Source organism: Eptesicus fuscus, chromosome 12 (genome assembly GCF_027574615.1).
Source record: "Eptesicus fuscus isolate TK198812 chromosome 12, DD_ASM_mEF_20220401, whole genome shotgun sequence".
Lineage (NCBI taxonomy): Eukaryota > Metazoa > Chordata > Mammalia > Chiroptera > Vespertilionidae > Eptesicus > Eptesicus fuscus.
In genome coordinates this window covers 67,781,726-67,802,023 of record NC_072484.1, presented here as the reverse complement: position 1 = coordinate 67,802,023, position 20,298 = coordinate 67,781,726, and the positions used below count along the sequence as shown (strand labels likewise).

At 57.1% G+C, this 20,298-nt stretch overlaps 2 protein-coding genes and 1 non-coding gene across 4 annotated transcripts in view; all 3 read right to left on the bottom strand.

Annotated features, from left to right (window-relative positions):
• Positions 1-1,854: 1,854 nt before the first annotated feature.
• On the bottom strand, positions 1,855-10,040 carry SLC35C2 (solute carrier family 35 member C2). 2 transcript variants are annotated; one of them, XM_008158999.3, is made up of 9 exons: positions 9,782-10,040; positions 9,042-9,192; positions 7,893-7,956; positions 7,122-7,194; positions 6,463-6,631; positions 6,303-6,386; positions 3,910-4,085; positions 2,716-2,845; positions 1,855-2,405 (listed from the first exon to the last, which is right to left on the bottom strand). In XM_008158999.3, exons 1-9 carry the CDS (start codon positions 9,899-9,901, stop codon positions 2,275-2,277), a joined length of 1,098 nt encoding a protein of 365 aa, XP_008157221.1. In that variant the 5' UTR covers positions 9,902-10,040; the 3' UTR covers positions 1,855-2,274. The 2 variants fall into 2 exon arrangements, with proteins under 2 accessions (XP_008157221.1, XP_027993834.1); XM_028138033.2 differs by lacking the exon at positions 6,303-6,386 and having other exon boundaries at positions 9,782-9,959.
• Positions 10,041-16,657: 6,617 nt separating this feature from the next.
• Positions 16,658-20,298, bottom strand: part of ELMO2 (engulfment and cell motility 2) — a 43,308-nt gene continuing 39,667 nt past the window's right edge. The window contains exons 20-21 of the mRNA XM_054724115.1: positions 19,459-19,536; positions 16,658-18,163 (exon numbers count right to left, since the gene is read on the bottom strand). Of these exons, the coding sequence (XP_054580090.1) occupies positions 17,963-18,163; positions 19,459-19,536 (279 nt within the window). The 3' untranslated portion in view covers positions 16,658-17,962. The remainder of the gene's footprint in view (positions 18,164-19,458; positions 19,537-20,298) is intronic.
• Positions 18,354-18,485, bottom strand: LOC114230075 (small nucleolar RNA SNORA51). The gene has a single exon (XR_003615924.2). It is a non-coding gene; the product is annotated as a small nucleolar RNA SNORA51 (small nucleolar RNA).

Below are 20,298 nucleotides of genomic sequence, written 5' to 3'. Positions count from 1 at the left end.
CTCCCTCCTCTACAGAAGCCCTGGAGCTGTAGGCTTCGTGGGGACAGACAGCACATCCTTGGAGAGACAAGTCACAGCCTGAGCTTCCTGAAACCTGTGCAAGCACCGAGTTACCATGGCAACGATGCAGCCCTGAGATGCAATGGCTGCAGACAGCATGGGTGCTGCTAGGGCTCCAAGCTGAGGGTGAACAGGGTCTGACCTGGGAGGCCAGGCAATAGGGCTGGCAGGGAGGCAGCAGGAGGAGGGACCCTCCTCTAGGATCAGCTGGTAATTGCTGCTAAGTGAGGGGCTGTCATTGAACCTCACATGCAGGCGGCACTGGCCTCTGCTCTGCACCCTGTAATTACTGCACCAGACAGCAGCTTTTGCTCCCTGTGTGGGAAGAGGGGGGCGGTGGGAGGAGGGGCAGGCAGGAAGCTCTCATCCACCTAAGCCGGGGGATCCTGGCAGGCCCTCCTGCAGCCCAAGCATCCTGCATCCCAAGCAGAGGCAGGGGTGAAGGGGGTCCTGACCCCTCCTTTTTGCTAGCTCGCCCCACATCATCTCGTAGAACACGAGCTTCCTTTAATCCTGAGCTTGCAGAATCCAGGGGAGCAGAGGTGCAGGAACCAGATAAGGCACCTCAGCGAGCCCTTCCTGTCACACCTCCCGGTACGGGAGAAGTCTGTGCGGTGAAGCTCACCTTGAGCCTGGAGGCTCTGAGGACCTCAGACTAGTCACGGCACCCACCCCCTGCCTCCGTGGACTGGGAGGGGGTGGGACTCAACAATTCTTAAGGCTTCTTCTTCAGCAGGGGTTGGCAAACTGCAGCCAACACGCCGAGTCCTATTCCTATAAATAAGGCTTCACTGGAACAGCCTGCCGTGTGTTTCTGGATCTGTCCATGGCGGCTGTCCTGCTGCATCGGCAGACTTGAGAGGCTGCAACAGAGACCAGATGGTTCCCAAATGGGAAATAGTTACTATCTGGCCCTTTTCAAAAAGTTTGCCGGTCCCATTCCTCAAACACTAACGTCCTCCTAGGCTTAAAAGGGGCTTTCGTGGCTCCAACCTATCAGAACAGCTCATAACAGGCCGCCCCCCCGCAGACACCCATACCTCCCGCCTGGGCTTGGGTGTGGTGGCAGTTCCCCCAGTTCTGGGAGTCACCTCGTGGTGCGATGGCGCCACCTGCTGTGAATGCCTATAAGCACTTGTGCTTGGGAGGGTGACCCCGTGGCCAGCAGTCCCGCCCAGTCCAGGGGAACCGGCTCCCAGGAGCAGGCCGGGCCTCAGACCCAGAGCACATCGGAGCTGGGGGCTTGTCTCCTCCCGCTCCACTTGATAGACAGCGACTCGTCCAGGGTAGGCGATGGGAAGGCCCAGAGGCCCATCACCCCATCCACATGTGACTCAGGGGCAAACTCTGGGCTCACACACCGGATGCTGAGAACCGTAGGTTGGCCACTCATTTAGGGTGTTGGATCCATGATTGTTGACAGGATTCTCAAAATAAACCCTAATATAATATTTAAACTGTTTCCAACCTTCAGAACAACTCAGACGCTTATTACCCCCATTTCAGAGAGGTTAAGTCATTTGGTTAATAAGTAACGGGTGATAAGGGACAGTCAGGATTCAGATCCAGGCTGTGGAAGCTTTAAGGTCCCCAGAACATGGTGCTCAGCGCATATTCCCTTTCCTGCCTGCAGGTGTGCTTGGGCCCCCGAGAGGGTCCTGGGCTCAAGCAGGAGGACACGTGATGGCAAGGCCTGGATTCTGGCCAGTCACCTGCGAGGACCCAGGCCGAGAAAGCAGAAGCCAGGCCGACTGCCCCTCCCTGCCCCCATGCGTCCAGGCAACATGAAGTGACTAGTGGACTGTAAACCCTTTATTTCCAAACTATAAATAGACCTGCTCTCTGAGCTGAGAGCTGTCCGGGTGATAAGCCCCCAGCTCTCCATCTCCCCGCAACTGCTCTGCAGTCCAGGCCCAGGCCCCTTAGACACCTGTGATGCCTCTGAAATCATGATCTTGGCAGCCAGAGCCTGGCAAGCAGCTGAGAACAGCCCTCCGTTCCTCTGCTGTGACTCCAGCACAGCGTGGGGCCTGTTCTGCCTGGTGCTCCCCGTTTGACCAGCTCTCCATGGGTCCCGTGCTCCCCGAGGCCCAGCGCGGACACTGCGGGCCCACTGCTCCCAGCTGCTGTGAGAAGCCACCTGGTCCCTGAGCGGCCCTCAGTATGAAGACTGGGAGCGGCCTGCTTCCAAGCTGCTCCCCTGGCTGGTCGCTGCTATCCCTGGGCCACCAAGTCCTCCTCCTCCGCCGCCTCATTATCCCCTTCCTCTGGCTGGCTGCTCCGGAGCAGCAGCTCCAGGTCGGGGTTGGAGCCCAGCCCCTTCGAGGGTTTAGGGTCGCCATCACCTGGGGATGAAGAGAGACCAGTTACAGCCCCAATCAGCTTCTTGTGCCCGACGTGAGTGTGTGCTCAGTCACCCGGGCCCCCTCCCCAGCTCCTTAGAGATGACTCCTGTGTCTTCTTGGGAGTGGCAGTGGCACAGCCACCAGCATGCTGAGCAGAGCAGCAGCCACCGCAGAGGCGGCTGAATGGTGCAGATTGGAACTACTTGGGGAAGCCGAGGGCCCCTTGCCTCTTCCCGGAAGGAAATCAGACGGGCTGAAGTCATGGGGAGAAAGTCATGAATGCGGGGCGTAGGAGAGGGGCTCAGGTTACCTCTGGAGTGCAGGGCTTTGAGGGCGACGTGCAGGGATATTCCCGAGAGGCAGAGGGCGAAGCCCAGCCAGTTCAGGAGGCTGATCTGATCGCCCAGCAGATGGCCTGCCAACAGCAAAGTGCAGACTTCCTGCGGGCAGAGAAGCAGGAAGGGGCAGTGATGGGCGGGGTGAGTGGGCCCCTTTGCAAAGAGGGCCAGGCACTAAGCACAACCGCAGGAGAGAGCCGGACGCGCCCAAACTCCCGGGCCAGGGCGGCCGGCCTGCAGGGCAGAGAGGAAGCTTCCAGGGGCTGCTGTAATGCTGTCCTCCTTTGTGTTACTGAGGACACAAAGGAGATGCCTTCACAGAATCGTCAGCATAAAAGGAGGCAAACCAAACGCAGCTGTGCCCACAGGAATAAAGGAGAGCCCTCCGGAAGGTAGAGGTGGGGAGCCCTCCGCTGCCGGGGGAGAATGCGGCGTCATACAGGGCTTTGTGGGACATGCACTGGTTAGGGGTTCTTCGTACACAATGGCTGCCAATGGCACTGTGCAATGACTCATTCTGAGAACCATGGCTCAGGCCTCATCATTTGGTTGGCAACCAGAAGACCCCGGGGGAGCCCTCCGTTTCTGCTTTTAGGCAGCACTGCTTGAGGATCAAAGAGCAAACTCCCTCACGGCTCCAAGGAAGGAGTGAGACCTGGGGTGGAGGGAAGAGGGAAGTGACGAGAGGAGAGGCAAGAGCGCTGCCAGGGAGAGGTAAAGGCAGGCTAGGCAAGCACAGGGCACTGACTTAACCATCCCTGGCTGTGCCCATGGCAGACATCACCAATCAATCACAGAACTTGTTACTGATGAGTCAGTGGGGGCTTCGCAATCCATGGCTCCCTGCCGCTGCCAAAGGACCAGAGTAGGCATTCCTAGTAAAAGGTAAATGCGTCCCAAGCCTAGTGGAGTGGGACCTGGCTCTGCACCCCAGCTCGGCCACTAGCTGTGTTTTCTGGGGTAGGAGCAGCTCATGTCTCATGACCCTCCCCACCTCACAGGGCTGCAGTGAGGGTGGGCGGTACAGACGAGAGCAGGGCACTTAGCACCCTAATGAGGCACTTCGCTGTCTTCTCTATAGGCCCTGGGGTGCAGGAGCTGCTGGTGAGAAACACCCTCAGGGGCTCCTCTCTGAGACAGGACGGGGGTCACCTCTGAGTCTGTACCTTAAAAATGCCGGCAATGGAGAGAGTAAGGCTGGAGGTTCTGGAAACCAGGAGGAACTCGGAGAAACCCAAACCAAAGGCAAGAATCCCGCCAAGGAAGAGGCTCCCGAGTACCCGCAGGAGCAGCCCTGTGTCCTGGAAACGGAAGATTTTCTCAGATGTGGACAAATGGAGACCTGAAAGCAATGGGGGAGACAGGGGGGCCATGTCCTGGGTGTGCCTGCCAGGCGGCCTCCCCCTCCCGCAGCCGCAGCAGGGTGAGAACTGCCCCTGTGGCAGGGCATACTTCCCAAGCATCTGCTGACTGTCCCCGGCCCCGAGGACAAGGATGGGAGGAGCTCATGCAGATGGCCCGAGCCGTGGGGGAACCAGGAAGCAAGGATGGCTGCCCGAGAGCCCAGGGAGTGGCAGGAGGGCTTCGGAGCCCCTGCGCTAAGTACAGGGGGTGGCACCACAGAGACAACCCACAGGGCACCCTGCTCTTCCACGTGGCCTTCCCTCCCATCTGCGGCCTTGGCAGCTGTGAGAACCAATGGGCCCCAGAGAGGTGGGGCAGGCACCAAGTGAGGACTTTCCACCCCTGGGCAACGGGTGGGGGCGGCTGCGGGGGAGGCCTCTGTTCTCCATTCCAGGTGGGCCACCTATAGACAGGGGCAAAACTCGTCTTAATCCAGGCCTATAACACAGCTGTGGGAATTGGCCGAGACACGCCCCCTTTTGGGAGCCGTTTCCCCACTAATAAAATGAACCGGTTGGGACTAGACCCATGTTTCTCAAACAGATGGTATAATCTGATGAACAGTTCTCAAAAAAACACACACTGCATATAAATACTCGACAAAAGCCACGGCCCCCTGCTCCAGAGACACCCACACAGGCATCCAGGCAGCGAATGTGCTTAGACTCTCAGAGGGTTCCTGACCCTCCAGCACTGTCCCTCTGAGAGGGCCCCGCCCTTCAGGAAAGGCCCCTGCGAGTATTAACAGGATGCGGGGTGAGCCCAGACCAGGCACAAAGGACACACCTGCGGGGGCAGGAGGCTGGCTGAGGACTCTGAGACTTTTGGAGGGAAGTACCATAGAAACAGAGTGACGGCCCCCCACTTCCCTGGGGGGCAAACAGCCTCCGATGTAGGACATCTTGCCTGGTGCTGGGCTCAGCAGTACTGCAAAGGCATGGCAAATGGAAGGGACTCGGGGAAAGCAACATAAGTAATGAAGGCGCTTGGGGGATTAATTTACCAGAAAAGATTAAAGGAGCTAAATCCATGCAGCTTTGCTAAGTGACGACCAGGGGCTTTTGGGGGCTTTCGGGGGAGGGCTGGCAGAGATGGGGAGCGGTGTAAACACCCAGGGCGGAGGGAGAGTGTGGCGTTTTGACTGGGGACACAATGGAAGAATGGGGAGAGATTTTAAAGAGAGAGAAAAAATGAGGCTGCAGAACAGAAGTTTCCTGGACAACGGGGCCACACATAATTTTCTCAGAGGTCCGAGACGCTTCACTGCTTGCAACTTAAATGGATGCGGGTCAGAATTTTCTGTAATGGCCCTGAGGACAGAAGGGACTCTGGGAGGAAGGATAAACAGACAGGGGACAAAGCCTAATCCCAAAACATCAAGAGGAAGGAGGATGCTGTGCACCTCCCAGCCTAGATGATTCTCCCTGCTCTCCTCCTCTCTGGGAGAGGACAGTGGAGGGGAATTGCTCACCTGCCCAGACTCTCTGTACCCCCCGCCCCCCCAATACACACTCCTGCAATCCAGCACATATTCCATTCCTCGGAACCTACTGTTTCTACTTCCTGGGATGCTCCCCCCGATCCCCCGTCAGCCTGTCCAAGTCCCATTCATCCTCGCAGATACACTGTCTGGGAGGCCTTTCCACCCTCCCACCCTGAGACAATGCGTGACCTCTCCTCCTAAGAGGCGGAGCACAGGGAATGGTTAAGAGGAGGGACTCTGGAGCCAGCTCCTGGATCCAAGTTCAGGCTCGTTTATGAGGCATGAGACCCGAAGCAAGGTTATCTCTACTTCTCTCTGCCTCAGTTTCTTTCACCTGCAAGATGAGGATACTAATAGTACTGGCCCATGGGGTTTCGGGGAGTATTAAAAGAGGTGATATATGTACAACGATTAGAACAGCCCTGGCCTACCTCTGGGGCTGGACACGTTCACTGTCATCATCGTCTACTATGTTTCATACATTTTCCATGTAACGTTTATCATGCTGGATTCTAGCCATTTGGTTTAAGTGTCTGTTCAGACACACAAACCGGGCACTGCCAGGAGAGGCCGACTAGATCTGTGTCCTGTACAGCTACCACAGTGCTGGGCTCAGAGAGGGGGCCGGGGCCTGCTGTACTGACGTGCCCCGGGGTGGACGGCCCAACCTACCTTCAAATATGGCAAAGAGAGGGAAGAGCCCGAGAAACATGAGTGGCTGCAGGTGGAACATGGTGTCGATGGGGTTCTGGAGCCCTACAGAATGGGGACACGGTGAGCCGCCAGGCCTGGCCACCTGCCTCCACCCGCCGGTGCCGGGCCCCGCTCTCACCAAGATCCGCCTTCTGCAGGAGAATCTGCGTGAGGGTCCAGCGAATGCCGCCGATGAACGAGGCCCCCAGCACCAAGGCAAAGCCCTCCATGTTGAACTGCGTGGACTTGTAGGTGAACATGAAGAGGCCCCCGGCGATGAGGAGGACCACCAGGACCAGCGCCGCCCGCTAGGAGGAGGGGAGCAGGCGGCAGCTCACTGGGGAGTCTCCAGGTCACCCCACCTGGAGTTTGGGGGTCGGCAGCCACCTTGGCTGGCCCTTCCCTCCCCACCCACCACCCTGGAAGGCCCTGGCCAGCTTCTTCCCATGGAGGGGTGCAGGGCTGCATCCAGCTGGCTCGTCCCCAACACCCCTACCTGCCCTCCCCACTGCAGTGCTTCCCTCTGCTGTCCCCGGCCACCCCCCCACTGTGAAGCCCAGGTGCGCCTCCGGCCCCTCTTCCTGGAAGCCTCCCTCCCTTGGCCTCTACCCCCGCCTGCCACACCGCTTTCTGAACTGCTCGGTGGCGCCCCGTGCTAGGTCCTTCCTCAGCGTCGGGAGCTTCTGCCCCTGGGCTGGGCTTGTCTCTTCTGTCACAGTGAGGAGCCCTGCTCAGCCCCCCTTCTCATGCTTACCACCTGAGGGGGTAGGAGGGACTAAGGGGATGCTGGGGCCTCACCAGCTCCTCCAGCTTGAAGATCAGAGAGAAGATCAAGATGAAGAGGACGGCTGAGGATTTGGTCATTGTGTACCTGGAAGCGAAAGTGACCCCAGTGCACAGCTGGAACCCGGGGCTCAGACCCGCCATCCAGAACGGACCCCACAGTAACGTCAGCGGGCCGGAAAGGGGGGAGCTTCCTGACTTCCCTGAGGGCCACGGGCTCTGCTCAGGGCAGCAGGACAACCTGGGTACAAAAGACCAAAGGAAAGTGGCCCGAGTCATCTGGGCCGACACGTGACCTTTAATCGAAGGAAACTCCGAGAGGCCTCTCGTTATCAGCAGGGAGGAAAGCTGCAGGTCTGACACTGAGCTCACCGAGGCCTGCTCTCACCCGCCCTCAGCGGCGACCAGGACGAGGAAGAAAGAATGAGAGGAGAGTACGGGAAGGCAGGGACTGTGCTCTCCGAGGCACAAAATCGGAGAGAAGAAGTCACTGCGGGCCCCCTCTCTGTGCAGCTGCGTGCACCGCACGCCGACATGCCTTCCCGTGGGCCACGACCATCGGTTCTGGTTGAGCCCCTGGCTTCCCCAGGCCGCCCGGCAGCGGGCCCAGCATCGCCTGTGCCCAGCGTAAGGAAGAGTTTCTGGAAAGCTGCTGGGTGTCAGGGAGGAGCTCAGAGAGGACGGCTGGTCCCAGAGGGTGGTGCAGTGCGGGCTTGTCGGTCAGGGGTGCAGACAGCCAGCTGGACGGACAGGGAGCACGTGCGCCTGAGGGGTGGCGGTACTCACAGTGAGACGGTGATATAGAGGAAGCTCCAGTTGGATAGGCCCACGTCAAGTGCCGTCGCCAGTGCTGTGGAGACACAGGGCGCCCGCGGACATGCCGGGGAGAAAGGGCAGGTGGTATGGGGGCACCAGTGATTAGAACACTTCCATGAGGTCACTTCCAAGAGTCCCCTCACTTCCTCTGGGGCTTTAGGCCTTCCTTTCTACCAAGCAACTAAAAGGTTAACTCAAAAAATGGGGGGAGCCCTAACTGGTTTGGCTCAGTGGATAGAGCGTCGGCCTGCAGACTGACGGGTCCCAGGTTTGATTCCGGTCAAGGGCATGTACCTTGGTTGCAGGCACATCCCCAGTAGGGGGCATGCAGGAGGCAGCTGATCAATGTTTCTCTCTCATCGATGTTTCTAACTCTCTATTCCTCTCTCTTCCTCTCTGTAAAAAATCAATAAAATATATAAAAAAAAAAAAAACGGGGGGAGGAAGGGGGTCCACTCCAGCATTCAGGTTGAGGTGTGTTCTGACTGGCTGGGGCCTGTGTCCTTCCCACTTGCTTAATTCTTTGCATACCCCCCTGCTGACAGATATTAACCCGATCCTGCTAGCTCTTCGGAGTGGTCACGGAGGAGGACCTGGCCCTCCAGGATCTGACCCCGTCCACCCTCTCCCTTCCTCTCGCCAATGTTGAGTTCTCGGCGCCCCAAGACACTTTCAGTTCCCTTGCAGACTCCCACATGCACTCAACTCCTCCCCTCCCCGGACCGCCCGGTCCCACTCGCCCTCCAGGCCTCAGCCCACTCAGCCCTTGCTCTGGGGAACCCTCCCCGCCTAGCACCGAGAGCAGGGACTGCACGCTCTGCTCACCACCACCTCCAGGCCTGGAATCACGGCTCAGCGTGCATGTTCAAGGTCAAGGCAACTACACGGCTACCGCTGCACTGGGGCTTTTGTGTGGTGTGCATGGGGGAAGTGGGAAGATGGAGAGTACGTATGAGGCAGACGTGGGGGCAGGGAGGGCAGGCAGAGAGGAGTGAGGAAACATGGGTGGGGCAGGGAAAGAGGGGCCTACGCTTTAGGAGAGCAAGGCTTCCTTTTGTTCTTGGCCTATGGCTTCCCAAGCAACCGCCCTCCTGCCGGGCCCTCCCCACAGGAACACACCTGTCGGAGCTACTCTTCTGAGGTAGTCGGTCCAGCTCAGCACCACGCGGGCCCTGTGGCTGGAGCACTGGACCAGCGCCCTGGACAGGGCGGAGAACAGGAAGATCACGGCCAGGTGCAGCATCGTCATGAAGAGGGGGAAGTGGAAGCTCTGCACGGGGCCCAAAGCACAGCCGGCCCGGCGCAGGTTAGCAGCCAGCCCTCACCTGGCTCCCCGCCCCCGCCTGGTGGCAGTGGCCCTGGTTCGGCGCTTGCTGAGGGCTCTGCAGGGGCTTTCACCCACGTTACAATCACTTGGCATCAGAGACTTAGTCCCAGTGTGGAGGTCACACAGACAGCAGGTGGACGAATGGGGCTCCGCTGTAGCTCAGTGCTGCCTCCACCTTCGCCAGCCTGTCAGCTCTCTGCTCCAGCCCCTCCCCAGGGCCCACACCCAGGAAACAGCAGCCTGGGCCAGGATGGCTGTGCCAGCCATGAGAGTATTGAACCACTTCGCTACCTGTTGGTCAACAGCTGCTGCGTAAGCTCCCCAAGTCTCCCCAGCTCATCCCTGTGGCCCCCTAATTTCCCCCCGATGCAAACATTTCGGGAGAATCCCTGGCATGGCAGCGCTGGCTGTAGGGGTCTGTCCCATCACTAATGGGACTGGCTGAGGCCCCTGCCTTCCTGTTGCTCAGTACCAGGGGCACGGCAGCCCCGCCACCTCCCTCCCGGCCCCGCGGTGCAGGCCTCCCAGTCACCTTGGTCAGCCATTTGTTGTAGAAGGTGATGCCGATGGAGAAGCAGTAGTAGAGAAGGACCAGCCCCAGGGTCAACACTGCCCTCCACACGAAGGCCACGTCGAGGGCCCACCTCCCCATCTGTGGAAGCAGCTGCTCGCCAGCTGGGGGCGGCGGGGGCAGGCTCCTCTCCTGAAGATGGGCCGCGGGAAGAGCCGCCGGGCCTGCGCCACGGCTTCCAACCAGAACTCGCAACAAGGGCGTCGCCCGGTGAGAGGCGTTCTCTTCACTCCATGATCAGGGTGGCGGCCGAGCCCAGGCGGAGTCCTCACCTCAGGGGCTGGTGACCGAGCCAGTCCTCTCCATGGTCACCGGGCGCAGGGCTCCCAGGTCCCAGGTCTGAGGCTAGAAGGACACAAAGGCAGCGCTGGTGACCTGGGCAGAGTGGGGGCCATCTGACGCCACCCACCCAGGCCTGTCCCGCGGGGAGCCGGGAGCCGACGGGAGCAGGAAGGAGCCCACCCCGAGGACGGGCGCTCCCAGCTGAGCTCCCGGTCACATCCGCTCTCTTGTCGCCTCAAGCTGCTCTCCATGAATTGCTACCAAAGTGACCTTTTTAAAACATAAATCTGATCGTGTCAGACCACCGCTTAAAGCCCTTCTGCGGCGTCCAGTGCTCTTAAGATAAAGATCAAAACCCTTCTTTAGGCTAAAAGGGCCCGATCGGGCCCCCGCAGGCCTCAGCTTAGCTGCGGCCCTCGGGCCCTCGTCCCACTGGCCAGCCGCCTTTCAGCTCCCCGAGCAACCGGGCTCCACCCTGCGCCTGGAGGAGCCGGCGCTCGGCCTCCCTCCATACTTTCTCAGCTGACCTACTCATCTTCAGCTCAAATGCTGCTTCCTCAGGAACCCCCCCCCGCCCCCAGTGTGAGGGGTGCCCCGGACACACAGGCTGCTCTCATAGGTCCCCCATGATTCTCCATCGGACCTGTGTCCCCTGGGAGGCGGTGAGCTCCACGAAGAAGGGCCCGCCACGCCCACGCTGGCCTTACAGCCCCACCTGGCACGTTGTAAGTTCTCCATTCGGCGACGACTCATTGCAAGAGAGTGGGCCAGTGGTTTTCAGGGGACCAACCTGGTCATTAAGGTGTTTAAATGGACCAGGAGCCCAGTCGGTGTGGCTCAGTAGTCGAGCATCGACCCATGTGCCCATGTGTCACCGGTCAGGGCACAGGCCTGGGTTACAGGCCTGATCTCTGGTGAGGCACATGGAAGAGGCAGCCAATCGATGTTCTCTCTCACTGATGTTTCTCCCTCTCCCTTGCTCTCTCTCTCTCTAATAATAATAATAATAATAATAATAATAATCAGTAAAATGGACCAGGAAACCAACACCGACCTTGCCGTAGACTCTAACAACCAGTGTCACAGACATGGAGTCTGCCACAGGGTCTTACCAAACTAAACCATCCGGTCAACCCCAGTGAGTGCCGAGCATACCAGACCACCCCCCCCCCCGTCCCCGTCCCCGTCCAGCTTATCCCACCTGCTGCTTCATCTGTGTCCCTCCCTGTCTTCTCCTTTGATACGTTCCCACCCTAAAGAAACGCCACTGCCTTAAAGCCTTCCTACAACCATCTGATCAGAGGCACCCCAACTTCCCCTCCCAGTCCTTTCTGCAGGGAGCATTAGCCTTGTTTCTGAACTCTGTATCATCTCCCCTTCCCCAAGGCAAACTGGGAGCTGGCACAGGCTCCTGTCCCAAAGGACTCCCTAGGGCTCTGGTTCTCGTCAGGGGATCTGGGGGAACCCTGGTGGTGTTCTGCAGGGACACTCCTGACTTTTAGGGAGTGGGGACTCTGAGGCGGGCAGCGCACACCACTGAGAACTGGTCTGCAGCCTCATGACTTGGAGATTCCTGTAGGTTCAAGAGCTGCTTAGAAAGAACCCAACTCTGTTTTACGGGTAACAGAGCAGTTTTTCCATGGTTCTCCTAAGTTTTAGGCACGAACATGTCCAAGAATACATTTACTATGTACACCGAGGGGAGACTGAACTGTTTGTGATGAAAGGGTACCGCGAGCCCCCAGTCTGGAAAAACCAACCGCGGCCGCGGCGGCACGGGGCTGGAGCTGCCACGGGCTGCGGCAGGCTGCACTGTGGCCGTCACCGCCTGCAGGTGCCACCGGAGTGAAGGCAGGGGCTGCTGCATTGTCGCTTCTAGTAGCCTGTGCCCAGGAGCTCACATATTAAAACATTATTACCAACTACTTTCCTTTTATTTATTTTACATTATGGGCAGGGCATTGCCAATTTAAAAAACGTATGTGTTGGCAGTTTTTTGAACCATAAGTTTCATTTTAAGATAATAAAGGGTGGGGGAAGTTATCACCAAAATATGTGTCATTAAAAAGAGGGCGTAGCATCCAGGAGGCTGAGAGCCACTGGGCTATTTTGCCTAAAGTGGGCGCATTCCTTGAAAGGTCTCTGTAAGCCGACAAGGCCCAAGGCGCACCGCCCCCTCCGACCTCCCCGGCAAACGCAGGACATCCCACTGCCTCCTTGTCCTCTGGGCTTGGATGCCTACCATCAGGTGCCTCACACCCAGCCTGTCCAGAATGGACCCTGTTCTCCAGGAGTCCTCCACCCCCCGTCGAGACCTGCTCCTCTTCCCACCTCAGCCAGTGGCACCACCAGTTGCTAGTTGCTAGTTGCTCAGGCCGGAAACCTTGTTCTCATCCTCGATTCCTCTTTTTCCCTCAGCCCACATTCAATCAACAAGTACTGTCAGATCCATCTTAAAAATATCCCAAATACGGTCACATTTCCTGACCTCCACCACTACCATCCAGCCACCATTCCCTTCCCCCCACCCGATGCATTAGTCTCCTATACAATTCTCTCTCTTCTCCCTGCACCGCCCACAGTCAGAATCCTGCTAGCACAGCGAGGCAGTGGGGCCCAACAGGTCTCAAGGCTCACACTCCTTCCTCTAGACCAGGGTTTCTCCACGTGGCATTATGGACATTCGGAGAAGGCCTGTCCTGTGCACTGTAGGACTTTTAGCAGCATTTGGTCCCTAACCACGAGATGCCCGTAGCATCCCTGCCCCTCATCCCAAGTTAATGACAAACAAGAATGTCTCCAGACATTGCTGAACGTCTCCTGGGTTGAGAAGCACTGCTTACACCACACGGGGGACCACAGGGCACGCTGGCACTGAGAGGTCTTTCTTCTAGCCCTCCCTCCCCGTGGTCCTACCCACGGCTTCCAAGACAGGGCAGTCTGTACCCTTCTGTGAATCAACTTCTACCTCCTGCCTTTGCTGCAGTTCCTGCTCCAACAGTGTAATACCCTCCACCCTCCCTCCTTCCTTCAAAGAAAGGTGAGGTCCCCCACCACTAGGAAGTCCCCGGGACTAACCAGCTCACAGGCAGCCCTGTCCGAGTTAACAACACTCCTCTTACTACTTTTCAGAGGTCACCTAACCCCAAACACAACAGACCTCAGCTAGCAGGGCTCTTGGAAATCATCTAGCCACTTACTCAGTGTGCATTTATTGAGCACTCCTGTAAACCAAGAAATCTGTGACTGATAAGGTCCCCACCCTTATTCTGTGATAAGGGAAACCAGGCTTAAAGGAGCAAATACTCTTTTTCAAATCTCGCCTGCCCAGGAAAGGCATTGCATATTCTGCCTTTCTTTCCTTGGGGCAGCGTCGCTTGGAGCAGTAGCCACAGCAGTTGGTGTATCACCACAGCACCCGGCTGCCCCGAACCTTCCCAACTAGAACGTGGGCGGTGCAGCTCAGGGTCAGAAGTGTGGGCCCGGAGTGAGAAAGACCTGGGATCCAATCCTGGCTCCTCTCCTTCCTATTTCATGACCCCAGTTACCTGACTTCTGGACCTCAGTTTCCCCAACTGCAAAGGAGGATAAAGTCATGAGCCTCCTGGGAGGGGAGTCAGTGGCATCAGGCACAGCGCGTGGTGCTGGCTCACGGTAGGGGCCCACCCCCGTCCTGGTCCCGTGAAACGTCCCCAGCCTGTCCCCACGGCCCCAGCGAGTCACTTGCCCCTTCAAGGGCCAAGTCTCTAGTCTCATCATCATCTTACACAACTGACCACTTCCTCCTCCTGGGAAAGCCGCTTGGATATCACACCACACCCTGCAGAGCTTCTTCTGCTTTTCTGGCCTCCTTCTTGGTCAACCCAACCTTTAAAAACCGGGTGCCTGCCGTTGGAACCTGGCTTCTGTTTTCTACCTTAATTCTCATCTTGCGTCATCTCATCCCAGTGATCGACATGCCAACAAGTTCTAAATTCCTTACATCAGCCCCAACCTTTCCTACGAGCTCCAGGCTAGCACATCTAACTTGGGCTCCACTCAGGACACCTGAACCTCACAGTGCCCCCAGTCGAGTGCTTGATTCATGCCCCCCGACATCCTTAGTAAAGGCCAGCATCACATCTGATTACTTAGGCCGAAACCCCCAAATCAATGGCAGGAGCTATCCTTAACCACTCTTTCCTTCTTCTCCAATCCTGTCCTGTCTCCACCCGTCTGCGCCCTTCTCTCTACTCCACCATCGCAGCCTAAGCCACAATTACCTTTCACTACTGACTGCTACCGTTTCCATACCCGCACCTTCTCCTCCTCCTACCCCCCCCCCCACCCCCCTTCCCGCAGCCTGGAGAGAGGGCTTAGGCACAGAAAGCAGCCCAGCAGCCCTCGGGCGAACCCCAACTCCTCAGAAGGCCCCCAGAAATGCCTCCCACCATCTGGCCTCCGAAGAGGGCTGCAACCTCCCTCTCCCACCGCCACCTCGGCGCCCAGCACGCCGGCCCTGGCGGAGTGTCACACACGTCAGCCTGCGTCCTTTGCGCCAGCTGTTCCCTCTGCCGGCAACACTGTTCCCCACAGCTCTGCGCGCTGAACTCTCCCCGGGGCCCCTCCTCATCCTCACAGCACCTCCCACCACCTGGCGATTCCTGGTTTGCCCACGAGTTTTCTGCGGGCCCTCACTCCCACCCAGCGGGCTGCAGCCTCTTCGCGGGCAGAGCCGCACGGGCGGGATTCCCGTGGGCTCCAGGCCAGCTTCGCGGGGCCCAGGAAATGCCCGGTGCAGCGCGCGCAAAGGGCGGCCCGCGAGGGCGCGCGAGGCCCAGGCCCCTCCGCGCGGGGCAGGCTCCCAGGCGCGCCCCGCAGAGCCCGGCCGGACCCGCTCCCCCTCCCGCCCCCGGGAGCGCGCGGAGGCCGGCGGCGCGCCCACTCACCTCGGCCCGGGCGCTCCCGGCCGCGATCCTCCTGCCGGAAGTGCGAGGCCGGCGATGCGTGGTCGGAGGAACATTTCCGCCCCAAGCCACTGGGGGGCGGGGCGTCTGCCGCGGGGGCGGGGCGGGGCGGGGCGGGCCTGGGAGCTGGGTTCTCTCTCCCCGGTCCGCCAACACCCCGCGTCGCGTGCCCTCCCCGGGGAGCATCCCCGCCACCCCGTCCGCAGCCCAGCGCCCGGCACCCGCTCGTACTGTGATCCTCGGGGCCTCGCTCTGGAGCCTCCGTGCCTGCTGCAGAGCCGGGGCACCCAGAAAACTGTCACCTATTTACTTCTATTGAGCCAATTGTTTACCTTATTCCAAACCAGTGCTGGGCAATCGTGGGAGGAACTGCAGAGATAACTCTCACGGGCTTTTTCTTCTGGTTGCACAAGCCAGCTGGGGAGTGCTATGTCAGGGCACTACACTTTAGGATTTAGAAGGTCCAGGGAAGGTAGTAAACAATAAACGTTTGTGAACCATTTTCTATGTGCCCGAAGCTTTATAAGAATGACCTCCATCTCAATAGGCTGAGTAAGGGGAGACAGAGGAAGCAAGGAGAAGAGAAAGATAAGGACAAACTGGTGGGGAAAGAAGCCAAGGCACGGGATGCAGTGGTCCCCAAAACGCCAGCGGCAGAGTTTAGATCTTCATCTCGCAGGATGGATTAAAAGGGGCAGAGCCAGCAGAGCAGACAGAGATCCATTAGGACAGAGCAGGGTAGGGTTGAAGACTGAGGCCCACTTTGGGGCTTTTTGTCCCCCTCTGACGCCAATCCCCTCCTGGGCTCTGGCTCTAAGACTGGCTGCAAACATGCATCCTTGCAAGTGACTCAGCTGGGTTCCCTGGCTCCTCTGAACAGAAGGTTCAAGGCCAGAGTGTAAGCAGTTTATTAGGCAAACCTCTGCTGCCCTCACCACCAGCAGCTGGCATTTCACAGGCTTTAGTTCATTCTGCGCTTAATCACTTACAATGGCACCCATCGCTGCCCAAGGTCTTGGCTTTATTCAGTCCTCAAGGCCTGTACGGTGTGCACTTTCTGTGCAGTTTGGAAGAGCTTGTCCTTGCCCCCTTCTCTCTGAGGCAAGAGAAAAGTATCTGTATTCATCACGGCCCTCCTTCCAGCCTCCCTACTACCAAGGCTGAGGTTTGGAGCAACAGCCCGAAACGTCACCTGGAAGGCTGGGCACGAAGCGTGGCGACACACGGGGTGAAGAACGTGTTTTCTTTGTAAGGTACAAGTACTCCCACTGTTCCCTGGCTGTGTCCCCGGCAGGAAGAGGAGGGAGGATGTGTTCATGGGGGTGTGCAGTGTCTTTCCCTGATGTACTCAGCAGGCCCGAGCAGAAAACACTTGGTCCTGATGTGACAATCTGTGAGCATCTTTACCCAGCAGGTACCTGTGTGCGGGGTGGAGGCAGGGTGGCTGAAGGGAAAGGGGCCCTTGGAAGGTGGCTGGGGACTCCGGCTGGCGCTCTCTCGTCTCCCAGACACAATGAAGTGAAGGCTTGTCAGGTGAAAGTGCCCTTGGGCAGGACGCCAGTAACAGACAGAGCTGTTAGTAGGAAGTAGGAACCACAGTTTGTACATGAAAGAGTATTTATTGAAAACATGTTACTGACAGGAAGCTCCTGGCTGCTCTCAGGTTACAATCTTGGCTCACAACTGGAAGTGTTACTTTTTTTTTTTTTCCTTCCAATTTTATAATCCCTCAAACATTCCATCCTAGGATAGGTAGATCTTATATAAATATATATACACGTCTGTATAAGTATGGCCTATAGTAAAGAAAATATATAGTACACTCTTCATTGGGTAGTACCTACCGTGCCAGGCTACCAAAACTGAATGCCACTGTGTTCACGTACGTCCAAGGAGAGAGGCTGTGTGTGGTCTACAAGTGCGGCAGCACCAGGGAAAGCCACGGGCACAGCTGTGGCTTCCAGCTAGCTCCCTGAAGTCATGGCCAATGGCGGGAACCACAGCACTGGGATGGGCAGGAGGGAAGCCCAACTTGCCGAGGTCTGGAAGGCCGAAGGAAAGCCACCTGGAAGGCTGCACTCCGGGTTAGGTGGGAGGTCTCCCCGGAGGAAGGGAAAGATGTAAGTGTGGGGCGGGGAGTGGACTCTAGTGACCTCACCACAGGCTAGGCCCAGGCTCACCTGGGCTCTCCCTGCAGAGTTCCTGGAGACTAAGAGGGTGGGACTCAGCCTTGATGTCTCTGACTTGCCAGGATGGGAGATTGTGAGCTGGTAGGGAGACATTTGCATCTGCCCAGACAACTGCGTGGGCAAGAGAGACCTGGTGGATCCCGAGAGGAGATGTTAGTGTCGAGCCTCAGCAGCAGCCGCATGTTGGCCCTGTCTGAGGCTGGAGTGAGCCCTCACAAAGACGACAAAAGCATGGGCAAGGCCTCTACTTAGATCTGAGACAGTCACGGGTCACCCAAAGGCAGTCTCTGCAGGGCTCTGAACATGCCCAGCACTGTCCTCTGCAGCCGCCTTTCCTGGGCCAGCTCTTGCCCACATGGGAGCCAGCTGACCACGGGAGTAGGCTCGGGAAGAAAAGGTGAGTGGCTGCTGTTATCCAGCTCAAAAAGCAGTTTCTTGGCCTGAAGGGCAAGGGCATTTGCTGTTCATTCCTCATGGCCCAAAGCCAGGCTCCACAGTGATGGGAGGGCAGAGCACCTGCCTTCATGACTCAGAGTGGATGGGGACCAAGAGGAAGCTCTGGGTGGTCAGAAGTGGGCTGGAGGAATGGTTGGCATTTACTGGCCACCACGGTCCCTACGGATTCTGTACAAGCAAAAGACAAGGCACCAGACTGTGAGTGTTCCTCCTGGGTCCCCGATGCCTTCCCGGGTGCCGTCGCCTCTGGCTCAGGCTCAGGCTCAGGCTCAGCCGTAGTGATACACAAAGTCGTAGCTGCTGGGCTCCTTGGGCACCGGTGGGGGCGCTTCCGGGATCTGGACGTTCTCCAGGTCCAGGAGCCGCAGCTTCATCTCCATGCTCAGCAGGGTGTCCAGGTCGCTCTTGGTCAGCTCGCTGGACATGTCCTTCCCCAGGAGGGCACTGAGGCCGTCAATCCAGATGCAGTACTGGGGGAGCAAGTCGCAGAACATCAGAAGGTGCCCCTGGACAGCAGGAGTCCTGCCACGGTCCTTTTCCTAGGACTCACTCTGGTCTCTTTGGAACTAGTCAGCGTAGGCAAAACGGACTTGGCATAATAGCAAAGGTAAATTGGGAGCTGCTCACTTTCTCAAAAGACTTTTATTTTGGTTTGTTTTTCAATGTCTCCCCATTCACAATACAGACCAGGCAAAGGGCCTGAGCTGAGGTGTACATGGGGTGGGTTTACTCTGCCTCCTATTTCTGTACAGTCAGTGTAAGAACACAGCCTGTGGTAAGCACCAGGAGGCCTGACCTTTTGGGTTTTATGAGAGATTGACATTTAAACTCCCTAAGATAATATAAAATATGATTTTAAAAAATACAATTAGAGAACACAGCAAAACCAGACCTGAGAACTGGGGCAGCAAGTACCTGGAAATGCCCCTGAAATTAGTAATGGGGAGGGAAGAATACAAATTAGGTGAAAAGGACAGGACACAAAAGAAACCACTGTGGGACTCACTTTTGTTTTTAAAAAAGTAAACAAAAACAATACCCCCCCCTCCCCCCCCTGTCAATAAATGTTGAAATTAAGTACTAGAGAAACTGCACCAGAGGGTCTCACAACGAGGGAATGACAGAGTTCTCAGCCCTCCTGCCCCATCTTTCTCTATGCCTTTGCTCCGGGTCTCCCTCCCCACCTGCTAGTTCACTTCCTCCCACTAAAGCTCTGCTGGCAGCTCAGGTCCCTCCTAACGGTTTCCTCCTCCAGAAGCCCCGCCTCCAGCTTCCTCTGACGGCTCAGAGCTCACCAGACCGTGTGGTCTCAACCGCAGTGACTCAGGTAACATCTAGTAGCTTCCAGGTCTGCAACTGAGACTGCAAGCCAGGGTCAGCAGGACCAGGGCCATCTGGCTTCAAAGCCCAAGCCAGACCCACTGCACATGGCCAGGAGCCCTGAGGAGGGGCATCGTTAGGTTCCCTAGGGAGGCAGCCACAGAAACTGAAAAGAGGAAACTTTTCCTAGTCCCAGCAAATAAGTTAGCCCTAGGTGGCCCTGTCTTGCTAATGACAACCTACAGCTACCGCTGAAGAGAGACCTGGAGGGCCTGGCTCAGGGGAAAAGGACCCGGGTGGCAGACCTGTGTCAAACAGCCTTCACGACAGGCTCCAGCCTCCTGCTTTAGGGGGGACAGGACGTTCCTGTTGTGCCCGCTTCTCCCCTCTGGCTAAAGAATCGCAGAGAGGGCCGGGATGTGCAAGGCAGCACCATGCCGCTCACCTCATACTTATTAGGCGCAATGAAGTTTAAGGTCTCATCGGGGTCATAGAGGATGGAGAAAGCCAACTCCAACACCTCCTGAAGGAGAAAGGTTTCAGTTAGTGGAGCAATGGACTGGCCTGGGCCCTGCACACCAAGATCTTGGCCAAAGTCCTAGTGAGTTGGCACCATCACCAAATGTGCTGAGTCATATGTGATGCCATCCAGCACACGAGTGGCTGGAGATGGGGCCCAGTGGTGACTGACCAACCTGAACTCACCCCTCCCCACCCAAGTCATGCCTACAATGGGGTGATACTTTTAAGATTGGAGAAAAGTTATTACTTAATACTCAGAAGCTTCAGAATGTCAGAGCCCATGACTGTGTATTACCTTAAATATGTATCTTGGTAATTAAACCGAAAGGTGTTAACAGTTTAAAACCACAACAATGAAAACAAATTGTGGCCAAAGATGGGAAAATGTGAGCATCAACAACATAAGTGTAATGGGTTAAAAAGAAAGAAAAAGAATTTGCTTAAACCCTGAGTTCATAATACTGGAAAATAAAACAAGACACATACACACAATTGGTCACTGTTGGGTAGTATCAGGGAACCAACTCTAGGTACACAATAGGAAAGAATTCAGCATTTATCCTCCTTTCTTACATAAACTGTACCACTGGGAAACCAACAGTAGGTGACAGCAAGTGTCTCTTTAGAGAAGTAGTTCAGCTAATAATGAAAAGGACGTGTTGCATTCAAATATCACTAGCTATCAAACCTATTTACTAGCGGGACGAGGCATTGAGCATTCGGAGAACTGACACCACAAAAAGAGAGACAGCCACGTGGTATG